The sequence below is a fragment of the Antechinus flavipes genome, chromosome 2, assembly GCF_016432865.1.
Source record: "Antechinus flavipes isolate AdamAnt ecotype Samford, QLD, Australia chromosome 2, AdamAnt_v2, whole genome shotgun sequence".
Classification (NCBI taxonomy): domain Eukaryota; kingdom Metazoa; phylum Chordata; class Mammalia; order Dasyuromorphia; family Dasyuridae; genus Antechinus; species Antechinus flavipes.
The window spans coordinates 603,701,359-603,727,069 of NC_067399.1; the positions used below are offsets into that span (position 1 = coordinate 603,701,359).

At 38.8% G+C, this 25,711-nt stretch overlaps 1 protein-coding gene across 1 annotated transcript in view; it reads left to right on the forward strand.

Moving 5' to 3' along the window:
* Nucleotides 1-25,711, forward strand: part of DMBT1 (deleted in malignant brain tumors 1) — a 63,438-nt gene that overhangs the window by 12,303 nt on the left and 25,424 nt on the right. The window contains 16 exon segments of the mRNA XM_051973817.1: nt 1,221-1,250; nt 1,253-1,537; nt 5,561-5,965; nt 7,424-7,453; nt 8,567-8,620; nt 9,034-9,351; nt 10,755-10,784; nt 11,889-11,945; nt 13,819-14,136; nt 15,534-15,563; nt 16,686-16,742; nt 18,606-18,923; nt 20,311-20,340; nt 21,463-21,519; nt 23,392-23,709; nt 25,102-25,131. Coding sequence (XP_051829777.1) covers nt 1,221-1,250; nt 1,253-1,537; nt 5,561-5,965; nt 7,424-7,453; nt 8,567-8,620; nt 9,034-9,351; nt 10,755-10,784; nt 11,889-11,945; nt 13,819-14,136; nt 15,534-15,563; nt 16,686-16,742; nt 18,606-18,923; nt 20,311-20,340; nt 21,463-21,519; nt 23,392-23,709; nt 25,102-25,131 — 2,367 coding nt within the window.

Sequence of the window (25,711 nt, forward strand, 5' to 3'; positions counted from 1 at the left end):
AGGAGATTCACATGGACTTCAAAATGTTAAATATGATAGTATTTACATGGTCCAATATTCCTCATAAATCACCAACAAAAGATTAAGTTTTGGGGTTCAGAAAATTACCATTGTCAGAAAGTGACAAATTTTGGCTTGTTCTAATACCTCAGTGTCAGCCCCTGTTCTCTGTCTTAGAATCTGACATACACATGAGCATGAATTGTAAAATTCCTGCCCAAGTCAACTGCCCAAGTCAACTGAGTATGAACAAATAATTTCGGTTCAATTTTCCTACTTTGCAAATCCTCATTTTTCCTGGAAGCAGTAAATAACATCTGGTTTGAAATCATACAGAGGAATTATTCTGGATATCAAAAGCTCAATACTAACTTTTGTGGGAGAAACAGGTTCACCTTTCAGATGGGAAATACATTTTCACAGAAACTTTTCCCAAAATTTTATGGAGAACAAAATTTCTTATCAATATTATTTCTCTTGATTTTCTTCTCCATTTCTTTCTTTCATGCCTTCATACATCCTTTTCTTTTTCCTTATTTTGTTCTTTCCATTTCTCTTTCCTTTCTACTTTCCTTCTTTTTCTTTAATCTTTTCTTTTTTCTTTCATCTTCCTCTCACTATTCTAATAATATACACATATACACAAATACTTACACAATAATATATACTCATACAAATGCACAAACAAATATTTACATGTATTCATATACCCATATCTTTTAGTTATTTCCCTAAATGGATGTGAAAATAATGAAAAAGCAAACTTATGGAGAAATGACTCTTTTAGTATCTCTTTGAAGGAATTTATGGTGACTCTAAAGTGCTATATAGGCAGAGTAGCCTTTAGAAGAGTTTGTAAATCAAAATCACAGTCGGGTTCTCAAATATCAAAGATGAAATAAGTGAAGAAGTTTTAAATTTGGCTTATCATAGCCTGTGGACCTTCCAGCCATGGAGAATATATAACATCCCAAATCCTATAAAGAGATGGAATACTTGCTAAGGGTGAGATCATTCTTACCTCCTGAGTCCCTGGTGCCCTTTTCAGTGTACTATTCTGGCCTGAAGACATGACTAAAGCCGATTTCCCACCTCAGCCATTCCAGCTCCTTTGGAGATTTTGCAAAGTCCCTGAGCATCCAAAGACTTTGAACCTGAAGAAGACCACTGAAATGACAATACTTTTGGTTCTTTCTTTGCTTTGCTTTCTTTGCTTTTAGATTCTGGTCTGTCCTTGAGGCTAGTGAATGGAGAAACAGATGTCAGGGCAGAGTTGAAGTGCTCTACCAAGGATCCTAGGGCACCGTTTGTGATGACAACTGGGATTTGAGTGCTGCCAATGTTGTGTGCAGGCAGCTGGGCTGTGGCTATGCTGTGTCAGCTCCAGGAAATGCCCGATTTGGTCAGGGCACTGAAAGAATTGTCTTGGCTCATGTGTGGTGTTCTGGGTCTGAGCCCTACCTGTGGAACTGTTCCCATAAGGGCTGGCTCTCCCACAACTGTCAGCACAGTCAGGATGCCAGTGTCATCTGCTCAGGTATTAGAAAGCAGCTGCTCCTTCTTTCCTGGAGTGAATCTTGTCAGGGGAAGTTTAAACTTCCTCAACTCCTGGGTGAGATTCTTCTTGTCCTTAGCATGTTCAGTTTCTTCTTGCTCAGAAATGTCCACAAGTTTCATACAGTTAGGAAGTATTGGGAATCAGGGACTGCTGTACTTAAGTATTGAACTCAGTTTGTTTTTCCAAAAGCAACTCATTCTTCTTTTCACTAGTGATGCTAATAACTGAAGCAGTGTTTGTTGAGGAAAAGGAGAACCCTAGAGAACAAGGAATAATTTTAGAACCCAAGAATTGCTTTAAAATTTTGACTATCTCTCACTGACTTTTGCTACTTACTAGTCATTCTAGGTATCAGTCTCCTTTTAGATAAAGGGAAGAAGCCAGAAGTGGATAACTTTGAATATGTCTTCTAGCTTTACATTTCTTATTCTCTCATCTTGTTATTCATTCCACTCTGTATTTTCCAGAAAATTTAAAAGAAATCATAGATGACAGGTTTTTCTCTAAATATTATGAATTGAATTTTTCAAATGAGGGAATATTCTTTTAAATTAGGAATAGGTGAAATGCTGTGGACATAACAAAAATCTTTATCTGGTGGAGAAAATGTATATGTGTTCTGTAGGTAGCAGAGACTAGTCTTTCAGAAAACATCTTTTCAATTTAAGTTGAAGCAGTCAGTTATGGTCCTTTTCCCCAATGGCACAATTATCAAGGCCAGTAATGTTCTGATCACTCAGATAAACAGAAACAAACCATGGATTGCACTTGTTCTCAATGCTAAAGTCAAGGAAGGCGAGAGCTGGAATTATAATTCCCCACTTGAGTTTATTAAAGATGAACAACCTGAGCCTGAAAAATGTTAAGGGATTTGTCAAAGATCATGCAGTATAAAAGGCCTCTTAGGTCTTGGTTCTTGACTTCTCATTGATTCTTATTGAGTTTGACTTTGTGATAACTATTTAGGATTCAGCAGTGACACTGTTGATAGTTATGTGGCTAATACTGGTCAATTTTCTTTGCCCCCAAAGCATCACACATGGTTTGTTGACTTCCCTTCAAATGAATCATCTTTCTTTTATCAGCCTCCCTTTATCCACTTGAATTCTTCAAGGAGAGAGTGCACAACCATTAGCCAGGTGTGCTATAACAAGATTCCTTTGATCATAAACTGCCCTAGAATGCTGTTTGGGGTCCTTCTAAATCTCAAATTCTATGCCTGAGTGTGTGAACTTGTTCATCATTGTGATTTGTGCTATATTCGTGGCTATTTGCAGGGAATGTTAACGTCTTATTCCTATCTGTGACTTTTGTCTCTAAAACATGTCCATATCTGATTCGATACTCTTTCTCTTGAAGCTGCCAGTATGTCAAGAAAATCCTCTATGGGTAAGTCCATAGTTCTTTCTTATTCAATATCATGAGTTTCTATATGGGAAAATCCCAAGATAGGAAATGATGCTTTTCTTTTCTATGGTGATATGTGAGAGATGAGCAGATATATGTTAAGAACCTTTATTTTAGTTGTAGCCCCCCTATACTTCTTTCATCTGACTGATCCTTCCTGGGTTCTATGATGAATACCAGTTTTTGTCCTGGTTTGTCAAAGTTCTATTTGGCTCCAATTATTTCAAATTAGCAATGTTTTTTCTTTTGATTCTTATAGTTTTACAAATACTACCAAATAAAAGTTACATATAAATACTGATTATGTCTATGCTTTATTTTAAAATTTTCAAGCAATGGTAACTTGCTTTTTCTAGGATTATATAAATCAAGAATAATCTATCTCCCTGAAGTTTTAAATCCATGCCTTTATTTCTTTTCTCTATTGTTATCTTCTATTGAAGATCTCTTTTCAATTTCCCTTCAGATCTTTTTTTATCTTCCTCCTCTCCTTCCTCTTTCAGGCTTTCATTTTTAAACATTGCATTACTTCCATTGTTTCATTTTTGAAACTATGATCTTGACATAATTGAATAATCACTATGTTTTCTACTTGCTATTCACAATTCCTTCTCTCTTATGCTTGCAATATCAGATTCTTTTTTTATTTCTTTTATTTGCTTTGCTTTGCCTTGCCTTTACTTCTTTTTGTATCCTTTTCCTTCTTTTTCCTTTCCTTCCTGCCATCCCTTACCCTATTATTTCTTCCTCATATCCCCTTTCCATTTCTTTCTGTTGATCTCCTCCTTTCCTGTTTCTAAGGATATATTACTGAACCTTGAATGATTTTCTATTTGTTAAAGCAATGCCTCCAATTGCAGTTTATTTGCATCCTGTACAGTCTTCTCATTCTAAAATGTGATGCAGAACGTGACAATATGATGTTGTTCTAAATGATTACATAACAAAATGCTTCCCATGCCAGTATTTGTGGTAGCATATGCAGTCACTTTCAGAGAATACCCTCTAATCCTGAGATGAGACTGACCTGGAACTTTTCACTTTTAGCAACAACAGCCTTTCCTACTACTGGGTCATTTTTACGCACAACAGGTAATGTTTCCTTCTTATCGCTCCCTTTTTGCAAATCTCTAGAGAGTTTAGACTGAGAAAAGTTGATACATATATGTGAACATTATTACATAGCAATTCAATGTATTCCACATATTTTTAGGAAGTGCGCCAGGTATTCAAAGTAACTGCTAGACATTGCAGATAAAAGTAAAAACTATCTTGTCTCTCCAAACATGCAGTTTGCTAGGAGGCTGTATGATGTATGAAGACAAACATAAAACGTGGTGAGTGAAGACATAGAGGATTAAAAGTGAAGGGATATAGGAAGATTTTACAATAAAGATGGTATCTGAGTAAACTGTGATGGAAGTCAAGCATTCTAAAAGAGGGAGAAAAGATGAGGAGGGAGTGCATTGCAGGCAAGAGAGATAGACCTGGACAATACCCATGGGACTATTTGATAGGATCACATTTAAGGTTATATGTCCTTGAGCTTCATAACTTCTTATGTTATCTCATATAAGATATGGTATCTAATATATTTTTTTACCTTCTTCTTCTCCTTCCTCTTTTAGCTTTTCATTATTAAACATTGCATTATTCTACTTTTTTTTCAAGCTCTGATCGTGACATAATTGAAGAACCACTCCAGTTCCTCCCTGCTCTTCACAATTTCTTCTCACTTATGTTTGCAATGTCAGCTTGTTTTTGATTTCTTTAGTTTGCTTTGCTTTGTCTTGCTTTCCATTCCCTTCTTTTTCTATCCCTTCCCTTCTCTCTCCTTTCCTTCTCCTTCCTTCCCTTGTCATGCTACCTCTTCCGTTGCTTGTCATCCCCTCCCCTCTCCCATTATTTACTCCTTCTTTCCCCATTTTGTTGCTTTTCTTTGCTTTCTCCTCCAATAAGAACATATTACAGAATCTTGCATGATTTTAGATTTATTCAAGAAATGCCTTCACTTGCGATTTATTTCCAATCTTTCTAGTCCTCTTATTTTAAAAACAAACAGACCCAAAGAATGTCATGATGTTGTCTAAATAACTACATAATGAAGTACAACCCATGCCAGTATTTTTGGTAGCTGATAAGAAAACGTGCAGTTACTTTGACTGAATACCTTCTGATCCTGAGATGAGATTGACCTGGAACTTTTCACTTCTAGAAACAACACCCTTGCCTACTACTATGTCATTTCAACGCCTCACATATAGAACAGGTAATGTTTCCCATCATGTCACTCCCTTTTTTGTGAATCCCTAGAGAGCTTAGACAGAGAAGAGTTGATACAAGTATGTGGACATCATTACATAGCAATTCAATGTATTCCACATACTTTTAGGAAGTGCACCAGATGTTCAACGTACCTGCCAGACAGGGCAGATTCATATAGAAAAATGAAAACTTTCTTGTCTCCCTAAATATGCAGTTTCTAGGAGGCTGCATTTATGGGATTGTTCTTACCCTCCTGGTGCCCTTCTCATTGAACTATTTGGGCCTGAAGACATGACTGAAGCAGATTTCCCACGTCAGCCATCTGAACAGCTTTGGGAATTTTGGAAAATCCCTGAGCTTCCAAAGACTTTGCACCTGAAGAAGAATTCACTGAAATTGCTTCTTTCTTTGCATCAGATTCTGGTCTGTCTTTGAGGCTGGTGAATGGAGGAGACAGATGTCAGGGCAGAGTGGAAGTGCTCTACCGAGGATCCTGGGGCACCGTTTGTGATGACGACTGGGATTTGAATGACGCCAATGTCGTGTGCAGGCAGCTGGGCTGTGGCTCTGCTGTGTCAGCTCCGGGAAGTGCCCGATTTGGTCAGGGCCCTGGAAGCATTGTCCTGGATAATGTACGGTGTTCTGGAAACGAATACTACCTATGGAACTGTCCCCACAATGGGTGGCTCTCCCACAACTGTCAGCACAGTGAGGATGCCAGTGTCATCTGCTCAGGTACTGCCTCTCTGGGAAGCAACGGTTCCCTCTTTTCTGGCAAGCATCTTGTCAGGGGAACAATGTCTTGCTGGCTGAGACTCTCCTTGTCCTGAGCTAGTTCAGAGTTTCTTTTTGCCCAGAAATGTCCACACTTTTCACAGAGTTGGGGAGTACAGGGCATCAGGGACTGCTGGCACTAAGGAGAGAATTCGGTTTGTTCTTCCAAGAGCAATCCACTATTCTTTGCTCTAGTGATGCTGATAACATTTGGAAGTAGTATTTGTTAAGGAAAAGGAGAATTCTGGAGAAATATGAGTAATTTTAGTGCCAGAGAACTGCAGTAAAATTTTGCCTGTCTCTCATTGACTTTTGCCACTGACTTAATCATTCAGGGTATCAGTTTCCTTATAGGTAAAGGGAAGAGGACAGAAGTGGATAACTTTGAATATGTCTTCTAGCACTAAATTTATTATTCTCTTATCTTGTCATTCACCCCTCGGTGTATTTTCCAGAAAATTTAAAGGAAATCATACATGCCAGGTTTTTCTCTAAATATTGTGAATCCAATTTCTTTTTTCTCAAATGAGGGAATATTCTTTTAAATTAGGACTAGGTGAAATCCTAGGGACATGAAAAAAATCTTTATCTGGTGGAGAAAATGTCTATGTGCTCTGTAGGTAGCAGCGACTAGTCTTTCAGAAAACATCTTTTCAATTTCAGTTGAAGCAGTCAGTTATGGTCCTCTTCCTCAAGGGCACAATTATTAAGCCCAGTAATATGCTGATCACTCAAATAAACAGAAACAAACCATGGATTGCACTTTTCCTTGATGTCAGAGTCAAGGAAGGCTAGAGCAGGAATGATAATTCCCCATGAGTTTATTAAAGATGAACAACCTGAGCCTGAGAAATGTTAAGGGATTTGTCAAAGATCATGTAGCACAAAAGTGACAAAGATCTGAGACTCAAATACAGGTGTCTCATGCTTTTTTTTTTTTTTTAATTCAGGCCCCTTAGGTCCTGATTTTTTTTTTTTTTTGATTTTTCTCATTGATTCTTAATGAGTTTGTCCCTATGTTGGGTAGGTCATGCTGGTTAGGATACAGCAGTGACACCGGGGACAGTTATGTGGCTAACACTGGTCAATTTTCTTTGGCCGCAAAGGTATCACGCATGGTTTGTTGACCTCCCTTGAAATGAACCACCTTTCCTTTACCCTCTTAGACTTCAAGGAAAGAGTGCACAACCACTAGGCAGGTGTGCTGCAGTGAGATTCCTTTGATCATGAGCTGTCCTGGGTTGCTGCTAGGAGTCCTTTCCAATCCCAAATTCTGTGCCTGAGTGTGTGAATTTGTTCATCATTATGATTTGTGTTATGTACCTGACACATTGCAAGCAAAGTTAATGTCTTATTCCTATCTGTGGCTTTTGTCCCTGAAACATGTTCATATCTGACTCTATCTTCTTTCTCTTATAGCAGCCAGTACCTCAAGAACACCCACTATCGGTAAGTCTGTGGTTCTTCCTTATTCAATCCCATATGTTTTTATTTTGGAAAACCCTGCGATAGGAAATGGTACTTTTCTCCTTTGTAGTGATATGTGGAAGGTGAACAGACACTATGTTAAGAAACTTAATTTTAGTTCTGTCCCCAATATCCTTCTTTCATTTGTTTGACCCTTCCTGCGTTCTAAAGTGAGTACCAGTTTTTGTCCTGTTTTGTCAAAGTTCCATTTGGCTCCAATTATTTCAAATTAGCAATTTTTCTTTTGATTCTTTTAGTTTTACAAATACTACCAAATAAAAGTTTCATATAAATAATAATCGTGTCTATATTTTATCTTAAAATTTTCATGCAATACTTAACTTATCTTTCCTAATGAATTATATGAATCAAGATTAAGCTATCCCCTGCAGTTTTCAATCCAAACCTGTATTTCTTTTCTCCATTGTCTTCTTCTGTTATCCCATCACCTTTTTCTAATTTCCCTTCTGATCCTTTTTACCTTCCTCTACTCCCTCCACTTTTTGCCTTTCATTTTTAAACATTGCATTATTCTACTCTTTTATTTTGCAAGCTCTCATCGTTACATAATTGAAGAATCATTTCAGTTCCTACCTGCTCTTCACAATTTCTTCTCACTTATGTTTGCAATGTCAGCTTGTTTTTGATTTCTTTAGTTTGCTTTGCTTTGCCTTGCTTTCCATTCCCTTCTTTTTCTACCCCTTTCTTTCTCTCTCCTTTCCTTTTCCTTCCTTCCCTTGTCATGCTACCCTTTCCTTTGCTTGTCTTCCCTTGCCCTCTCCCATTATTTATTCCTCCTTTCCCCTTTATGCTGCTTTTCTTGGCTTTCTGCTCTAATAAGAACATATTACTGAATCATGCATGATTTTAGATTTGTTCAAGAAATGCCTTCACTTGGGATTTATTTCCAATCTTTCTAGTCCTCTGTTTCAAAACAAACAGACCCAAAGAATGTCTTGATGTTGTCTAAATAACTGCATAATGAAATACAACCCATGCCAGTATTTGTGGTAGCTAATAAGAAAATGTGCAGTTACGTTGAGAGAATACCTTCTGATCCTGAGATGAGATTGACCTGGAACTTTTCATTTCTAGAAACAACACCCTTTCCTACTACTTCGTCATTTCTACGCCCCACATATGGAACAGGTAATGTTTCCCATCATGTCACTCCCTTTTGGTGACTCTCTAGAGAGTTTAGACAGAGAAGAGTTGATACAAGTATGTGGAAATCATTACATAGCAATTCAATGTATTCCACATACTTTTAGGAGGTGCACCAAATGTTCAACGTACCTGCCAGACAGTGCACATTTATATAGAAAAATGAAAACTTTCTTGTCTCCTTAAATATGCAGTTTACTGGGAGGCTGCATTTATGGGATCGTTCTTACCCTCCTGGTGCCCTTCTCATTGAACTATTCTGGCCTGAAGACATGACTGAAGCAGATTTCCCACCTCAGCCATCTGAACAGCTTTGGGAATTTTGGAAAATCCCTGAGCTTCCAAAGACTTTGCACCTGAAGAAGAATTCACTGCAATTGCTTCTTTCTTTGCATCAGATTCTGGTCTGTCCTTGAGGCTGGTGAATGGAGGAGACAGATGTCAGGGCAGAGTGGAAGTTCTCTACCGAGGATCCTGGGGCACAGTTTGTGATGACGACTGGGATTTGAATGACGCCAATGTCGTGTGCAGGCAGCTGGGCTGCGGCTATGCTGTGTCAGCTCCGGGAAATGCCCGATTTGGTCAGGGCCCTGGAAGCATTGTCTTGGATAACCTGCGGTGTTCTGGAAACGAATACTACCTATGGAACTGTCCCCACAATGGGTGGCTCTCCCACAACTGTCAGCACAGTGAGGATGCCAGTGTCATCTGCTCAGGTACTGCCTCACTGGGAAGCAACAGCTCCCTCTTTTCTGGCAAGCATCTTGTCAGGGGAACAATTTCTTGCTGGCTGAGACTCTCCTTGTCCTGAGCTTATTCAGAGTTTCTTCTTGCCCAGAAATGTCCACACTTTTCAGAGTTGGGGAGTACAGGGCATCAGGGAATGCTGGCACTAAGGAGAGAACTCGGTTTGTTCTTCCAAGAGCAATCCACTATTCTTTGCTCTAGTGATGCTGAGAATATTTGGAAGTAGTGTTTGTTGTTTAGGAAAAGGAGAATTCTGGATTTTGCTTGTCTCTCATTTACTTTTGCCACTGACTTAATCATTCAGGGTATCAGTTTCCTTATAGGTAAAGGGAAGAAGACAGAAGTGGATCACTTTGAATATGTCTTCTAACACTAAACTTATTATTCTCTCATCTTGTCATTCATCCCTCTCTGTATTTACCAGAAAATTTAAAAGAAATCATAGATGACAGATTTTTCTCTAAATATTGTGATCCAATTTCTTTTTTCTCAAATGAGGGAATATTCTTTTAAATTAGGACTAGGTGAAATCCTATGGACATGACAAAAACCTTTATCTGGTGGAGAAAATGTGCATGTGCTCTGTAGGTAGCAGCGACTAGTCTTTTAGAAAACATCTTTTCAATTTCAGTTGAAGCAGTCAGTTATGGTCCTCTTCCTAAGGGCACAATTATCAAGCCCAGTAATGTGCTGATCACTTAGATAAACAGAAACAAACCTTGGATGGCACTTTTTCTTGATGTCAGAGTCAAGGACGGCTAGAGCAGGAATGATAATTCCCCACTTGAGTTTATTAAAGATGAACAACCTGAGCCTGAGAAATGTTGAGGGATTTGTCAAAGATCATGTAGCACAAAAGTGACAAAGATCTGAGACTCAAATCCAGGTGTCTCATGTCTTTTTTTTATTCAGGCCCCTTCGGTCCTGGTTCTTGATTTCTCATTGATTCTTATTGAGTTTGTCCCTATGTTGGGTAGGTCATACTGGTTAGGATACAGCAGTGACACCGGGGACAGTTATGTGGCTAACACTGGTCAATTTTCTTTGGGCCCAAAGGTATCACGCATGGTTTGTTGACATCCCTTGAAATGAACCACCTTTCCTTTACCCTCTTAGAATTCTTCAAGGAAAGAGTGCACAACCACTAGGCAGGTGTGCTGCAGTGAGATTCCTTTGATCATGAGCTGTCCTGGGTTGCTGCTAGGAGTCCTTTCCAATCCCAAAATCTGTGCCTGAGTGTGTGAATTTGTTCATCATTGTGATTTGTGTTATGTACCTGACACATTGCAAGCAAAGTTAACGTCTTGTTTCTATCTGTGACTTTTGTCCCTGAAACATGTTCATATCTGACTCTATCTTCTTTCTCTTGTAGCAGCCAGTACCTCAAGAACACCCACTATTGGTAAGTCTGTGATTGTTCCTTATTCATTTCCATACGTTTCTATTTGGGAAAACCCCGAGATAGGAAATGGTGCTTTTCTCCTTTGTAGTGATATGTGAAAGGTGAGCAGACACTATGTTAAGAAATTTAATTTTAGCTCTGTCCCCAATATCCTTCTTTCATCTGTTTGACCCTTCCTGCGTTCCAAAGTGAGTACCAGTTTTTGTCCTGTTTTGTCAAAGTTCCATTTGGCTCCAAATATTTCAAATTAGCAATTTTTCTTTTGATTCTTTTAGTTTTACAAATACTACCAAATAAAAGTTTCATATAAATAATGATCATGTCTATACTTTATTTTAAATTTTCAGGCAACACCTAACTTGTCTTTTCAAATGAATTATATGAATCAAGATTAAGCTATCTCCTGCAGTTTTCAATCCAAACCTGTATTTCTTTTCTCTATTGTCATCTTCTGTTATCCCATCACCTCTTTCCAGTTTCCCTTCTGATCCTTTTTACCTTCCTCTTCTCCCTCCTCTTTTAGCCTTTCATTTTTATACATTGCATTATTCTACTCTTTTATTTTGCAAGCTCTCATCGTTACATAATTGAAGAATCATTTCAGTTCCTACCTGCTCTTCACAATTTCTTCTCACTTATGTTTGCAATGTCAGCTTGTTTTTGATTTCTCTAGTTTGCTTGGCTTTGCCTTGCTTTCCATTCCCTTCTTTTTCTACCCCTTTCTTTCTCTCTCCTTTCCTTCTCCTTCCTTCCCTTGTCATGCTACCCCTTCCTTTGCTTGTCCTCCCTTGCCCTCTCCCATTATTTATTCCTCCTTTCCTCTTTATGTTGCTTTTCTTTGCTTTCTTCTCCTTTCCTATTCCTAAGAACATATTACTGAATCTTGTAAGATTTTAGATTTGTTCAAGAAATGCCTTCACTCGCAATTTATTTCCAACCCTTCTAGTCCTCTTGTTTCAAAACAAATAGACCCAGAGAAAGTCATGATGTTGTCTAAATAACTACATAATGAAGTACAACCCATGCCAGTATTTGTGGTAGCTAATAAGAAAATGTGCAGTTACTTTCCTGAGATGAGATTGACCTGGAACTTTTCATTTCTAGAAACAACTACTTCCTTTCCTACTACTTCGTCATTTCTACGACCCACATATGGAACAGGTAATGTTTCCCATCATGTCGCTCCCTTTTTGTGAATCTCTAGAGAGCTTAGACAGAGAAGAGTTGATACAAGTATGTGAACATCATTACAAAGCAATTCAATGTATTCCACATACCTTTAGGAGGTGCACCAGATGTTCAATGTACCTGCCTGAAAGTGCAGATTCACATAGAAAAATGAAAACTTTCTGGTCCCCCTAAATATGCAGTTTACTGGGAGGCTGCATTTATATGAAGACAAACATAAAACAAGGTCATTGAAGGCACAGAGGATTAAGGCTGAAGGGATGTGGGAAGATGTCACAACAGAGATGGTACCTGAGCAAACCATCATGGAAGTCAAACATTCTAAAAGACTGAGAGAATATGAAGAGGGTGTGCATTGTAGGCAAGAGAGATAGGTTTGGACTATTCCCACAGGGTTATCTGATAGACTCTCATTCAAGGAGCAGCTGCTTATATATCCTGAATCTTCATAACTTGTGATGTGACATTTTCTCATATTAGAAAATTTCCTGTAGCCAAATCTATGTCTGCAGAAATGATTCTTTTGAATGTCACATTTGTAAACCTCAGGGTCTCAAAACTATTGTTTTATCATCAAAAACAAAAAAGAATTAAGAGTCATTAGGCTGACCATCTGTCTTGAAAGAATCCTTCTTTGTTGTATCCAGAGAATATGCATGGATTTTTGAATGCAATAGTATTTCATGGTGTCTCAATGATACCAAGAAACCTTCTATTTCAACACCTTGAAGTTTTGGAGTCCAGAAAGTGACTACTGACCTATCTATTGATTACCCTTTTTTCAGTTCCTCAATGTTAGCCCTGTTCTGTGTCTCAGACCCTGTCATTAATATGTATGCGTTTTAACTATCATAATTATGACACTGCCTCTTCAAATTGTGTGTGGCACAAGGAGTCCCCAGAAAACTCACTTTGTAGATATTCCTCATTTTTAGAAAAAGGCAGTTGCCTTCTGCTCTGATACTGAACTTATTTTTGATGTGAGTGATAAATCAAGATGTTTTTAAGTGTGAGAAAGAGGCTGATTCAAAGCAACGTTCAGATAGTAAGTATTTATTTACTGAAACTTTCCCCATCATTTTCTAGAAGTCAAGGAAGGTTTTATTCTGTTTTTTCTTCCTTATCCTCATTATTCTCTCTTTACATAGTTCATTCTTTGCTTTCCTCTCTCCTTCCTTCTTTACCTTGCTCTATCCATTCCATTCCATTCTATGCTTCTTTTGTCTTTGTTTGTTTTTTTTTTTTTTTCTGAAGCAATTGTGGTTCAGCGATTTGCCCAGAGTCACATAGGTAGAAAGTGTTCCATTCTTCTTTTTCTTTCTTCCCTTCATTCTCCCTCCTCAAATAATCCTTTTGTAGTCTCAGCAGATAGGCTTTTTTTTCAACTTTCAGTCATGTCTGTGAATTGTTTTGAGGTGACCAAAAAGATCAGCCATAAAGAAAAATCAGTTCAGGATCTGAGATGGAAATAGTGTTGTGGTCACTTAATACAATGTGGACAGATTAGATCTCAAAAATATTAGAAAGAAGAATCAAGTCTAGCTCCCCCAATATCTTATATTAGGAAAAATAAGAAGATTTAAGAGTAGGTTCTTGGTCCTTTAACCAGAAAGAATATATTGCCTTCCCAGCTCCCACAAAGAGGTGGAATACTTGCTAAGAGTGGGATCATTCTTACCCTCGTGGTGCCCTTCTCATTGAACTATTCTGGCCTGAAGACATGACTGAAGCAGATTTCCCACCTCAGCCATCTGAACAGTTTTGGGAATTTGGGGAAATCCCTGAGCTTCCAAAGACTTTGCACCTGAAGAAGAATTCACTGCAATTGCTTCTTTCTTTGCATCAGATTCTGGCCTGTCCTTGAGGCTGGTGAATGGAGGAGACAGATGTCAGGGCCGAGTGGAAGTTCTCTACCGAGGATCCTGGGGCACCGTTTGTGATGACAGCTGGGATTTGAATGACGCCAATGTCGTGTGCAGGCAGCTGGGCTGTGGCTCTGCTATGTCAGCTCCGGGAAGTGCCCGATTTGGTCAGGGCAACGGAAGCATTGTCCTGGATGATGTGCGGTGTTCTGGAAACGAATACTACCTATGGAACTGTCCCCACAATGGGTGGCTCTCCCACAACTGTCAGCATAGTGAGGATGCCAGTGTCATCTGCTCAGGTACTGCCTGTCTGGGAAGCAACTGCTCCTTCTTTTCTGGGAAGCATCTTGTCAGGGGAACAATCTCTTGCTGGCTGAGACTCTCCTTGTCCTGAGCTTGTTCAGAGTTTCTTCTTGCCCAGAAATGTCCACACTTTTCACAGAGTTGGGGAGTACAGGGCATCAGGGACTACTGGCACTAAGGAGAGAACTCGGTTTGTTCTTCCAAGAGCAATCCACTATTCTTTGCTCTAGTGATACTGATAACATTTGGAAGTAATGTTTGTTGTTGAGGAAAAGGAGAATTTTGGATTTTGCTTGTCTCTCATTGACTTTTGCCACTTACTTAATCATTTGTTTCCTTATAGGTAAAGGGAAGAGGACAGAAGTGGATAACTTTGAATATGTCTTCTAGCACTAAATTTATTATTCTCTCATCTTGTCACTCATCCCTCTCTGTATTTACCAGAACATTTAAAAGAAATCATAGATGACAGGATTTTCTCTAAATATTGTGATCCAATTTCTTTTTTCTCAAATGAGGGAATATTCTTTTAAATTAGGACTAGGTGAAATCCTGTGGACATAACAAAAACCTTTATCTGGTGGAGAAAATGTGTATGTGCTCTGTAGGTAGCAGCGACTAGTCTTTCAGAAAACATCTTTTCAATTTCAGTTGAAGCAGTCAGGTATGGACCTCTTCCCCAAAGGCACAATTATCAAGCCCAGTAATGTGCTGATCACTCAGATAAACAGAAACAAACCATGGATGGCACTTTTTCTTGATGTCAGAGTCAAGGAAGGCTAGAGTAGGAATGATAATTCCCCACTTGAGTTTATTAAAGATGAACGACCTGAGCCTGAGAAATGTTGAGGGATTTGTCAAAGATCATGTAGCACAAAAGTGACAAAGATCTGAGACTCAAATACAGGTGTCTCATGTCTTTTTTTTATTCAGGCCCCTTTGGTCCTGGTTCTTGACTTCTCATTGAGTCTTACTGAGTTTGTCTCTATGTTGGGTAGGTCATGCTGGTTAGGATACAGCAGTGACACCGGGGACAGTTATGTGGCTAACACTGGTCAATTTTCTTTGGGCCCAAAGGTATCACGCATGGTTTGTTGACCTCCCTTGAAATGAACCACCTTTCCTTTACCCTCTTGGAATTCTTCAAGGAAAGAGTGCACAACCACTAGGCAGGTGTGCTGCAGTGAGATTCCTTTGATCATGAGCTGTCCTGGGTTGCTACTAGGAGTCCTTTCCAATCCCAAAATCTGTGCCTGAGTGTGTGAATTTGTTCATCATTGTGATTTGTGTTATGTACCTGACACATTGCAAGCAAAGTTAACGTCTTGTTTCTATCTGTGACTTTTGTCCCTGAAACATGTTCATATCTGACTCTATCTTCTTTCTCTTGTAGCAGCCAGTACTTCAAGAACACTCACTATTGGTAAGTCTGTGATTGTTCCTTATTCATTTCCATACGTTTCTATTTGGGAAAACCCCGAGATAGGAAATGGTGCTTTTCTCCTTTGTAGTGATATGTGAAAGGTGAGCAGACACTATGTTAAGAAATTTAATTTTAGCTCTGTCCCCAATATCCTTCTTTCATCTGTTTGACCCTTCTTGGAGTCTAAGGTGAGTACCAGTTTTTGTCCTGTTTTGTCAAAGTTCCATTTGGCTCCAAATATTTCAAAATAGCAATTTTTCTTTTGATTCTTTTAGTTTTACAAATACTACCAAATAAAAGTTTCATATAAATAATGATCATGTCTATACTTTATTTTAAATTTTCAGGCAACACCTAACTTGTCTTTTCTAATGAATTATATGAATCAAGATTAAGCTATCTCCTGCAGTTTTCAATCCAAACCTGTATTTCTTTTCTCTATTGTCATCTTCTGTTATCCCATCACCTCTTTCCAGTTTCCCTTCTGATCCTTTTTACCTTCCTCTTCTCCCTCCTCTTTTAGCCTTTCATTTTTATACATTGCATTATTCTACTCTTTTATTTTGCAAGCTCTCATCGTTACATAATTGAAGAATCATTTCAGTTCCTACCTGCTCTTCACAATTTCTTCTCACTTATGTTTGCAATGTCAGCTTGTTTTTGATTTCTCTAGTTTGCTTGGCTTTGCCTTGCTTTCCATTCCCTTCTTTTTCTACCCCTTTCTTTCTCTCTCTTTTCCTTCTCCTTCCTTCCCTTGTCATGCTACTCCTTCCTTTGCTTGTCCTCCCTTGCCCTCTCCCATTATTTATTCCTCCTTTCCCCTTTATGTTGCTTTTCTTTGCTTTCTCCTCCTTTCCTATTCCTAAGAACATATTACTGAATCTTGTATGATTTTAGATTTGTTCAAGAAATGCCTTCACTCGCAATTTATTTCCAACCCTTCTAGTCCTCTTGTTTCAAAACAAACAGACCCAGAGAATGTCATGATGTTGTCTAAATAACTACATAATGAAGTACAACCCATGCCAGTATTTGTGGTAGCTAATAAGAAAATGTGCAGTTACTTTGACTGAATACCTTCTGATCCTGAGATGAGATTGACCTGGAACTTTTCATTTCTAGAAACAACTACTTCCTTTCCTACTACTTCGTCATTTCTACGACCCACATATGGAACAGGTAATGTTTCCCATCATGTCACTCCCTTTTTGTGAATCTCTAGAGAGCTTAGACAGAGAAGAATTGATACAAGTATGTGAACATCATTACATAGCAATTCAATGTATTCCACATACTTTTAGGAGGTGCACCAGATGTTCAACGTACCTGCTAGACAGTGCAGATTTATATAGAAAAACGAAAACTTTCTGGTCCCCCTAAATATGTAGTTTACTGGGAGGCTGTATTTATATGAAGACAAACATAAAACAAGGTCATTGAAGGCACGGAGGATTAAGGCTGAAGGGATGTGGGAAGATGTCAACAGAGATGGTACCTGAGCAAACCATCATGGAAGTCAAACATTCTAAAAGACAGAGAATATGAAGAGGGTATGTATTGCAGGCAAGAGAGATAGGTCTGGACTATTCCCACAGGGTTATCTGATAGACTCTCATTCAAGGAGCAGCTGCTTATATATCCTGAATCTTCATAACTTGTGATGTGACATTTTCTCATATTAGAAAATTTCCTGTAGCCAAATCTATGTCTGCAAAAATGATTCTTTTGAATGTCACATTTGTAAACCTCAGGATCTCAAAACTATTGTTTTATCATCAAAAACAAAAAAGAATTAAGAGCCCTGAGGCTGACTTTCTGTCTTGAAAAAATCCTTCTTTGTTGTATCCAGAGAATATGCATGGATTTTTGAATGCAATAGTATTTCATGGTGTCTCAATGATACCAAGAAACCTTCTATTTCAACACCTTGAAGTTTTGGAGTCCAGAAAGTGACTACTGACCTATCTACTGTGTTACCCTTTTTTCAGTTCCTCAATGTTAGCCCTGTTCTGTGTCTCAGACCCTGTCATTAATATGTATGCGTTTTAACTATCATAATTATGACACTGCCTCTTCAAATTGTGTGTGGCACAAGGAGTCCCCAGAAAACTCACTTTGTAGATCTTCCTCATTTTTAGAAAAAGGTAGATGCCTTCTGCTCTGACATTGAACTTATTTTTGATGTGAATGATAAATCAAGATATTTTTAAGTGTGAGAAAGAGGCTATAACTTTCAGATGGTAAGTATTTATTTACTGAAACTTTTCCCATCATTTTCTAGAAGTCAAGGAAGGTTTTATTCTGTTTTTTCTTCCTTATCCTCATTATTCTCTCTTTACATAGTTCATTCTTTGCTTTCCTCTCTCCTTCCTTCTTTACCTTGCTCTATCCATTCCATTCCATTCTATGCTTCTTTTGTCTTTGTTTTTTTTTTTTTCTGAAGCAATTGTGGTTCAGCGATTTGCCCAGAGTCACATAGGTAGAAAGTGGTCCATTCTTCTTTTTCTTTCTTCCTTTCATTCTCCCTCCTCAAATAATCCTTTTGTAGTCTCAGCAGATAGGCTTTTTTTCAACTTTCAGTCATGTCTGTGAATTGTTTTGAGGTGACCAAAAAGATCAACCATAAAGAAAAATCAGTTCAGGATCTGAGATGGAAATAGTGTTGTGGTCACTTAATGCAATGTGGACAGATTAGATCTCAAAAATATTAGAAAGAAGAATCAAGTCTAGCTCCCCAGATGTCTTATATTAGGAAAAATAAGATTTAAGAGTAGGTTAGCCATAGGCTCTTGGTCCTTTAACCAGAAAGAATATATTGCATTCCCAGCTCCCACAAAGAGGTGGAATACTTGCTAAGAGTGGGATCATTCTTACCCTCCTGGTGCCCTTCTCATTGAACTATTCTGGCCTGAAGACATGACTGAAGCAGATTTCCCACCTCAGCCATCTGAACAGTTTTGGGAATTTGGGGAAATCCCTGAGCTTCCAAAGACTTTGCACCTGAAGAAGAATTCACTGCAATTGCTTCTTTCTTTGCATCAGATTCTGGCCTGTCCTTGAGGCTGGTGAATGGAGGAGACAGATGTCAGGGCCGAGTGGAAGTTCTCTACCGAGGATCCTGGGGCACCGTTTGTGATGACAGCTGGGATTTGAATGACGCCAATGTCGTGTGCAGGCAGCTGGGCTGTGGCTCTGCTATGTCAGCTCCGGGAAGTGCCCGATTTGGTCAGGGCAACGGAAGCATTGTCCTGGATGATGTGCGGTGTTCTGGAAACGAATACTACCTATGGAACTGTCCCCACAATGGGTGGCTCTCCCACAACTGTCAGCACAGTGAGGATGCCAGTGTCATCTGCTCAGGTACTGCCTCTCTGGGAAACAACTGCTCCTTCTTTTCTGGGAAGCATCTTGTCAGGGGAACAATCTCTTGCTGGCTGAGACTCTCCTTGTCCTGAGCTTGTTCAGAGTTTCTTCTTGCCCAGAAATGTCCACACTTTTCACAGAGTTGGGGAGTACAGGGCATCAGGGACTGCTGGCACTAAGGAGAGAACTCGGTTTGTTCTTCTAAGAGCAATCCATTATTCTTTGCTCTAGTGATACTGATAACATTTGGAAGTAATGTTTGTTATTGAGGAAAAGGATAATTTTGGATTTTGCTTGTCTCTCATTGACTTTTGCCATCATTCGTTTCCTTATAGGTAAAGGGAAGAGGACAGAAGTGGATAACTTTGAATATGTCTTCTAGCACTAAATTTATTATTCTCTCATCTTGTCACTCATCCCTCTCTGTATTTACCAGAAAATTTAAAAGAAATCATAGATGACAGGTTTTTCTCTAAATATTGTGATCCAATTTCTTTTTTCTCAAATGAGGGAATATTCTTTTAAATTAGGACTAGGTGAAATCCTGTGGACATAACAAAAATCTTTATCTGGTGGAGAAAATGTGTATGTGCTCTGTAGGTAGCAGCGACTAGTCTTTCAGAAAACATCTTTTCAATTTCAGTTGAAGCAGTCAGTTATGGTCCTCTTCCCCAAGGGCACAATTATCAAGCCCAGTAATGTGCTGATCACTCAGATAAACAGAAACAAACCATGGATGGCACTTTTTCTTGATGTCAGAGTCAAGGAAGGCTAGAGCAGGAATGATAATTCCCCACTTGAGTTTATTAAAAATGAACAACCTGAGCCTGAGAAATGTTGAGGGATTTGTCAAAGATCATGTAGCACAAAAGTGACAAAGATCTGAGACTCAAATACAGGTGTCTCATGTCTTTTTTTTATTCAGGCCCCTTTGGTCCTGGTTCTTGACTTCTCATTGAGTCTTACTGAGTTTGTCTCTATGTTGGGTAGGTCATGCTGGTTAGGATACAGCAGTGACACCGGGGACAGTTATGTGGCTAACACTGGTCAATTTTCTTTGGCCCCAAAGGTATCACGCATGGTTTTTTGACCTCCTTGAAAGGAATGACCTTTCCTTTACCCTCTTGGAATTCTTCAAGGAAAGAGTGCACAACCACTAGGCAGGTGTGCTGCAGTGAGATTCCTTTGATCATGAGCTGTCCTGGGTTGCTACTAGGAGTCCTTTCCAATCCCAAAATCTGTGCCTGAGTGTGTGAATTTGTTCATCATTGTGATTTGTGTTATGTACCTGACACATTGCAAGCAAAGTTAACGTCTTGTTTCTATCTGTGACTTTTGTCCCTGAAACATGTTCATATCTGACTCTATCTTCTTTCTCTTGTAGCAGCCAGTACTTCAAGAACACTCACTATTGGTAAGTCTGTGATTGTTCCTTATTCATTTCCATACGTTTCTATTTGGGAAAACCCTGAGATAGGAAATGGTGCTTTTCTCCTTTGTAGTGATATGTGAAAGGTGAGCAGACACTATGTTAAGAAATTTAATTTTAGCTCTGTCCCCAATATCCTTCTTTCATCTGTTTGACCCTTCTTGGAGTCTAAGGTGAGTACCAGTTTTTGTCCTGTTTTGTCAAAGTTCCATTTGGCTCCAAATATTTCAAAATAGCAATTTTTCTTTTGATTCTTTTAGTTTTACAAATACTACCAAATAAAAGTTTCATATAAATAATGATCATGTCTATACTTTATTTTAAATTTTCAGGCAACACCTAACTTGTCTTTTCTAATGAATTATATGAATCAAGATTAAGCTATCTCCTGCAGTTTTCAATCCAAACCTGTGTTTCTTTTCTCTATTGTCATCTTCTGTTATCCCATCACCTCTTTCCAGTTTCCCTTCTGATCCTTTTTACCTTCCTCTTCTCCCTCCTCTTTTAGCCTTTCATTTTTATACATTGCATTATTCTACTCTTTTATTTTGCAAGCTCTCATCGTTACATAATTGAAGAATCATTTCAGTTCCTACCTGCTCTTCACAATTTCTTCTCACTTATGTTTGCAATGTCAGCTTGTTTTTGATTTCTCTAGTTTGCTTGGCTTTGCCTTGCTTTCCATTCCCTTCTTTTTCTACCCCTTTCTTTCTCTCTCTTTTCCTTCTCCTTCCTTCCCTTGTCATGCTACTCCTTCCTTTGCTTGTCCTCCCTTGCCCTCTCCCATTATTTATTCCTCCTTTCCCCTTTATGTTGCTTTTCTTTGCTTTCTCCTCCTTTCCTATTCCTAAGAACATATTACTGAATCTTGTATGATTTTAGATTTGTTCAAGAAATGCCTTCACTCGCAATTTATTTCCAACCCTTCTAGTCCTCTTGTTTCAAAACAAACAGACCCAGAGAATGTCATGATGTTGTCTAAATAACTACATAATGAAGTACAACCCATGCCAGTATTTGTGGTAGCTAATAAGAAAATGTGCAGTTACTTTGACTGAATACCTTCTGATCCTGAGATGAGATTGACCTGGAACTTTTCATTTCTAGGAACAACTACTTCCTTTCCTACTACTTCGTCATTTCTACCACCCACATATGGAACAGGTAATGTTTCCCATCATGTCACTCCCTTTTTGTGAATCTCTAGAGAGCTTAGACAGAGAAGAATTGATACAAGTATGTGAACATCATTACATAGCAATTCAATGTATTCCACATACTTTTAGGAGGTGCACCAGATGTTCAACGTACCTGCTAGACAGTGCAGATTTATATAGAAAAACGAAAACTTTCTGGTCCCCCTAAATATGTAGTTTACTGGGAGGCTGTATTTATATGAAGACAAACATAAAACAAGGTCATTGAAGGCACGGAGGATTAAAGCTGAAGGGATGTGGGAAGATGTCAACAGAGATGGTACCTGAGCAAACCATCATGGAAGTCAAACATTCTAAAAGACAGAGAATATGAAGAGGGTATGTATTGCAGGCAAGAGAGATAGGTCTGGACTATTCCCACAGGGTTATCTGATAGACTCTCATTCAAGGAGCAGCTGCTTATATATCCTGAATCTTCCTAAATTGTGATGTGACATTTTCTCATATTAGAAAATTTCCTGTAGCCAAATCTATGTCTGCAGAAATGATTCTTTTGAATGTCACATTTGTAAACCTCGGGATCTCAAAACTATTGTTTTATCATCAAAAACAAAAAATAATTAAGAGCCCTGAGGCTGACCTTCTGTCTTGAAAAAATCCTTCTTTGTTGTATCCAGAGAATATGCATGGATTTTTTAATGCAATAGTATTTCATGGTGTCCAATGATACCAAGAAACCTTCTATTTCAACACCTTGAAGTTTTGGAGTCCAGAAAGTGACTACTGACCTATCTACTGTGTTACCCTTTTTTCAGTTCCTCAATGTTAGCCCTGTTCTGTGTATCAGAACCTGTCATTAATATGTATGCGTTTTAACTATCATAATTATGACACTGCCTCTTCAAATTGTGTGTGGCACAAGGAGTCCCCAGAAAACTCACTTTGTAGATATTCCTCATTTTTAGAAAAAGGCAGTTGCTTTCTGCTCTGATACTGAACTTATTTTTGATGTGAGTGATAAATCAAGATGTTTTTAAGTATGAGAAAGAGGCTGATTCAAAGCAACTTTCAGATAGTAAGTATTTATTTACTGAAACTTTCCCCATCATTTTCTAGAAGTCAAGGAAGGTTTTATTCTGTTTTTTCTTCCTTATCCTCATTATTCTCTCTTTACATAGTTCATTCTTTGCTTTCCTCTCTCCTTCCTTCTTTACCTTGCTCTATCCATTCCATTCCATTCTATGCTTCTTTTGTCTTTGTTTGTTTGTTTTTTTCTGAAGCAATTGTGGTTCAGCGATTTGCCCAGAGTCACATAGGTAGAAAGTGGTCCATTCTTCTTTTTCTTTCTTCCTTTCATTCTCCCTCCTCAAATAATCCTTTTGTAGTCTCAGCAGATAGGCTTTTTTTCAACTTTCAGTCATGTCTGTGAATTGTTTTGAGGTGACCAAAAAGATCAGCCATAAAGAAAAATCAGTTCAGGATCTGAGATGGAAATAGTGTTGTGGTCACTTAATGCAATGTGGACAGATTAGATCTCAAAAATATTAGAAAGAAGAATCAAGTCTAGCTCCCCAGATGTCTTATATTAGGAAAAATAAGATTTAAGAGTAGGTTAGCCATAGGCTCTTGGTCCTTTAACCAGAAAGAATATATTGCCTTCCCAGCTCCCACAAAGAGGTGGAATACTTGCTAAGAGTGGGATCATTCTTACCCTCCTGGTGCCCTTCTCATTGAACTATTCTGGCCTGAAGACATGACTGAAGCAGATTTCCCACCTCAGCCATCTGAACAGTTTTGGGAATTTGGGGAAATCCCTGAGCTTCCAAAGACTTTGCACCTGAAGAAGAATTCACTGCAATTGCTTCTTTCTTTGCATCAGATTCTGGCCTGTCCTTGAGGCTGGTGAATGGAGGAGACAGATGTCAGGGCCGAGTGGAAGTTCTCTACCGAGGATCCTGGGGCACCGTTTGTGATGACAGCTGGGATTTGAATGACGCCAATGTCGTGTGCAGGCAGCTGGGCTGTGGCTCTGCTATGTCAGCTCCGGGAAGTGCCCGATTTGGTCAGGGCAACGGAAGCATTGTCCTGGATGATGTGCGGTGTTCTGGAAACGAATACTACCTATGGAACTGTCCCCACAATGGGTGGCTCTCCCACAACTGTCAGCACAGTGAGGATGCCAGTGTCATCTGCTCAGGTACTGCCTGTGTGGGAAGCAACTGCTCCTTCTTTTCTGGGAAGCATCTTGTCAGGGGAACAATCTCTTGCTGGCTGAGACTCTCCTTGTCCTGAGCTTGTTCAGAGTTTCTTCTTGCCCAGAAATGTCCACACTTTTCACAGAGTTGGGGAGTACAGGGCATCAGGGACTGCTGGCACTAAGGAGAGAACTCGGTTTGTTCTTCCAAGAGCAATCCACTATTCTTTGCTCTAGTGGATAACATTTGGAAGTAATGTTTGTTGTTGAGGAAAAGGAGAATTTTGGATTTTGCTTGTCTCTCATTGACTTTTGCCACTTACTTAATCATTTGTTTCCTTATAGGTAAAGGGAATAGGACAGAAGTGGATAACTTTGAATATGTCTTCTAGCACTAAATTTATTATTCTCTCATCTTGTCATTCATCCCTCAGTGTATTTTCCAGAAAATTTAAAAGAAATCATAGATGCCAGGTTTTTCTCTAAATATTGTGATCCAATTTCTTTTTTCTCAAATGAGGGAATATTCTTTTAAATTAGGACTAGGTGAAATCCTGTGGACATAACAAAAATCTTTATCTGGTGGAGAAAATGTGCATGTGCTCTGTAGGTAGCAGCGACTAGTCTTTCAGAAAACATCTTTTCAATTTCAGTTGAAGCAGTCAGGTATGGACCTCTTCCCCAAAGGCACAATTATCAAGCCCAGTAATGTGCTGATCACTCAGATAAACAGAAACAAACCATGGATGGCACTTTTTCTTGATGTCAGAGTCAAGGAAGGCTAGAGCAGGAATGATAATTCCCCACTTGAGTTTATTAAAGATGAACGACCTGAGCCCGAGAAATGTTGAGGGATTTGTCAAAGATCATGTAGCACAAAAGTGACAAAGATCTGAGACTCAAATACAGGTGTCTCATGTCTTTTTTTTATTCAGGCCCCTTTGGTCCTGGTTCTTGACTTCTCATTGAGTCTTACTGAGTTTGTCTCTATGTTGGGTAGGTCATGCTGGTTAGGATACAGCAGTGACACCGGGGACAGTTATGTGGCTAACACTGGTCAATTTTCTTTGGCCCCAAAGGTATCATGCATGGTTTGTTGACCTCCCTTGAAATGAACCGCCTTTCCTTTACCCTCTTGGAATTCTTCAAGGAAAGAGTGCACAACCACTAGGCAGGTGTGCTGCAGTGAGATTCCTTTGATCATGAGCTGTCCTGGGTTGCTACTAGGAGTCCTTTCCAATCCCAAAATCTGTGCCTGAGTGTGTGAATTTGTTCATCATTGTGATTTGTGTTATGTACCTGACACATTGCAAGCAAAGTTAACGTCTTGTTTCTATCTGTGACTTTTGTCCCTGAAACATGTTCATATCTGACTCTATCTTCTTTCTCTTGTAGCAGCCAGTACCTCAAGAACACCCACTATTGGTAAGTCTGTGATTGTTCCTTATTCATTTCCATACGTTTCTATTTGGGAAAACCCTGAGATAGGAAATGGTGCTTTTCTCCTTTGTAGTGATATGTGAAAGGTGAGCAGACACTATGTTAAGAAATTTAATTTTAGCTCTGTCCCCAATATCCTTCTTTCATCTGTTTGACCCTTCCTGGGGTCTAAGGTGAGTACCAGTTTTTGTCCTGTTTTGTCAAAGTTCCATTTGGCTCCAAATATTTCAAATTAGCAATTTTTCTTTTGATTCTTTTAGTTTTACAAATACTACCAAATAAAAGTTTCATATAAATAATGATCATGTCTATACTTTATTTTAAAATTTCAGGCAATACCTAACTTGTCTTTTCTAATGAATTATATGAATCAAGATTAAGCTATCTCCTGCAGTTTTCAATCCAAACCTGTATTTCTTTTCTCTATTGTCATCTTCTGTTATCCCATCACCTCTTTCCAGTTTCCCTTCTGATCCTTTTTAATTTCCTCTTCTCCCTCCTCTTTTAGCCTTTCATTTTTATACATTGCATTATTCTACTCTTTTATTTTGCAAGCTCTCATCGT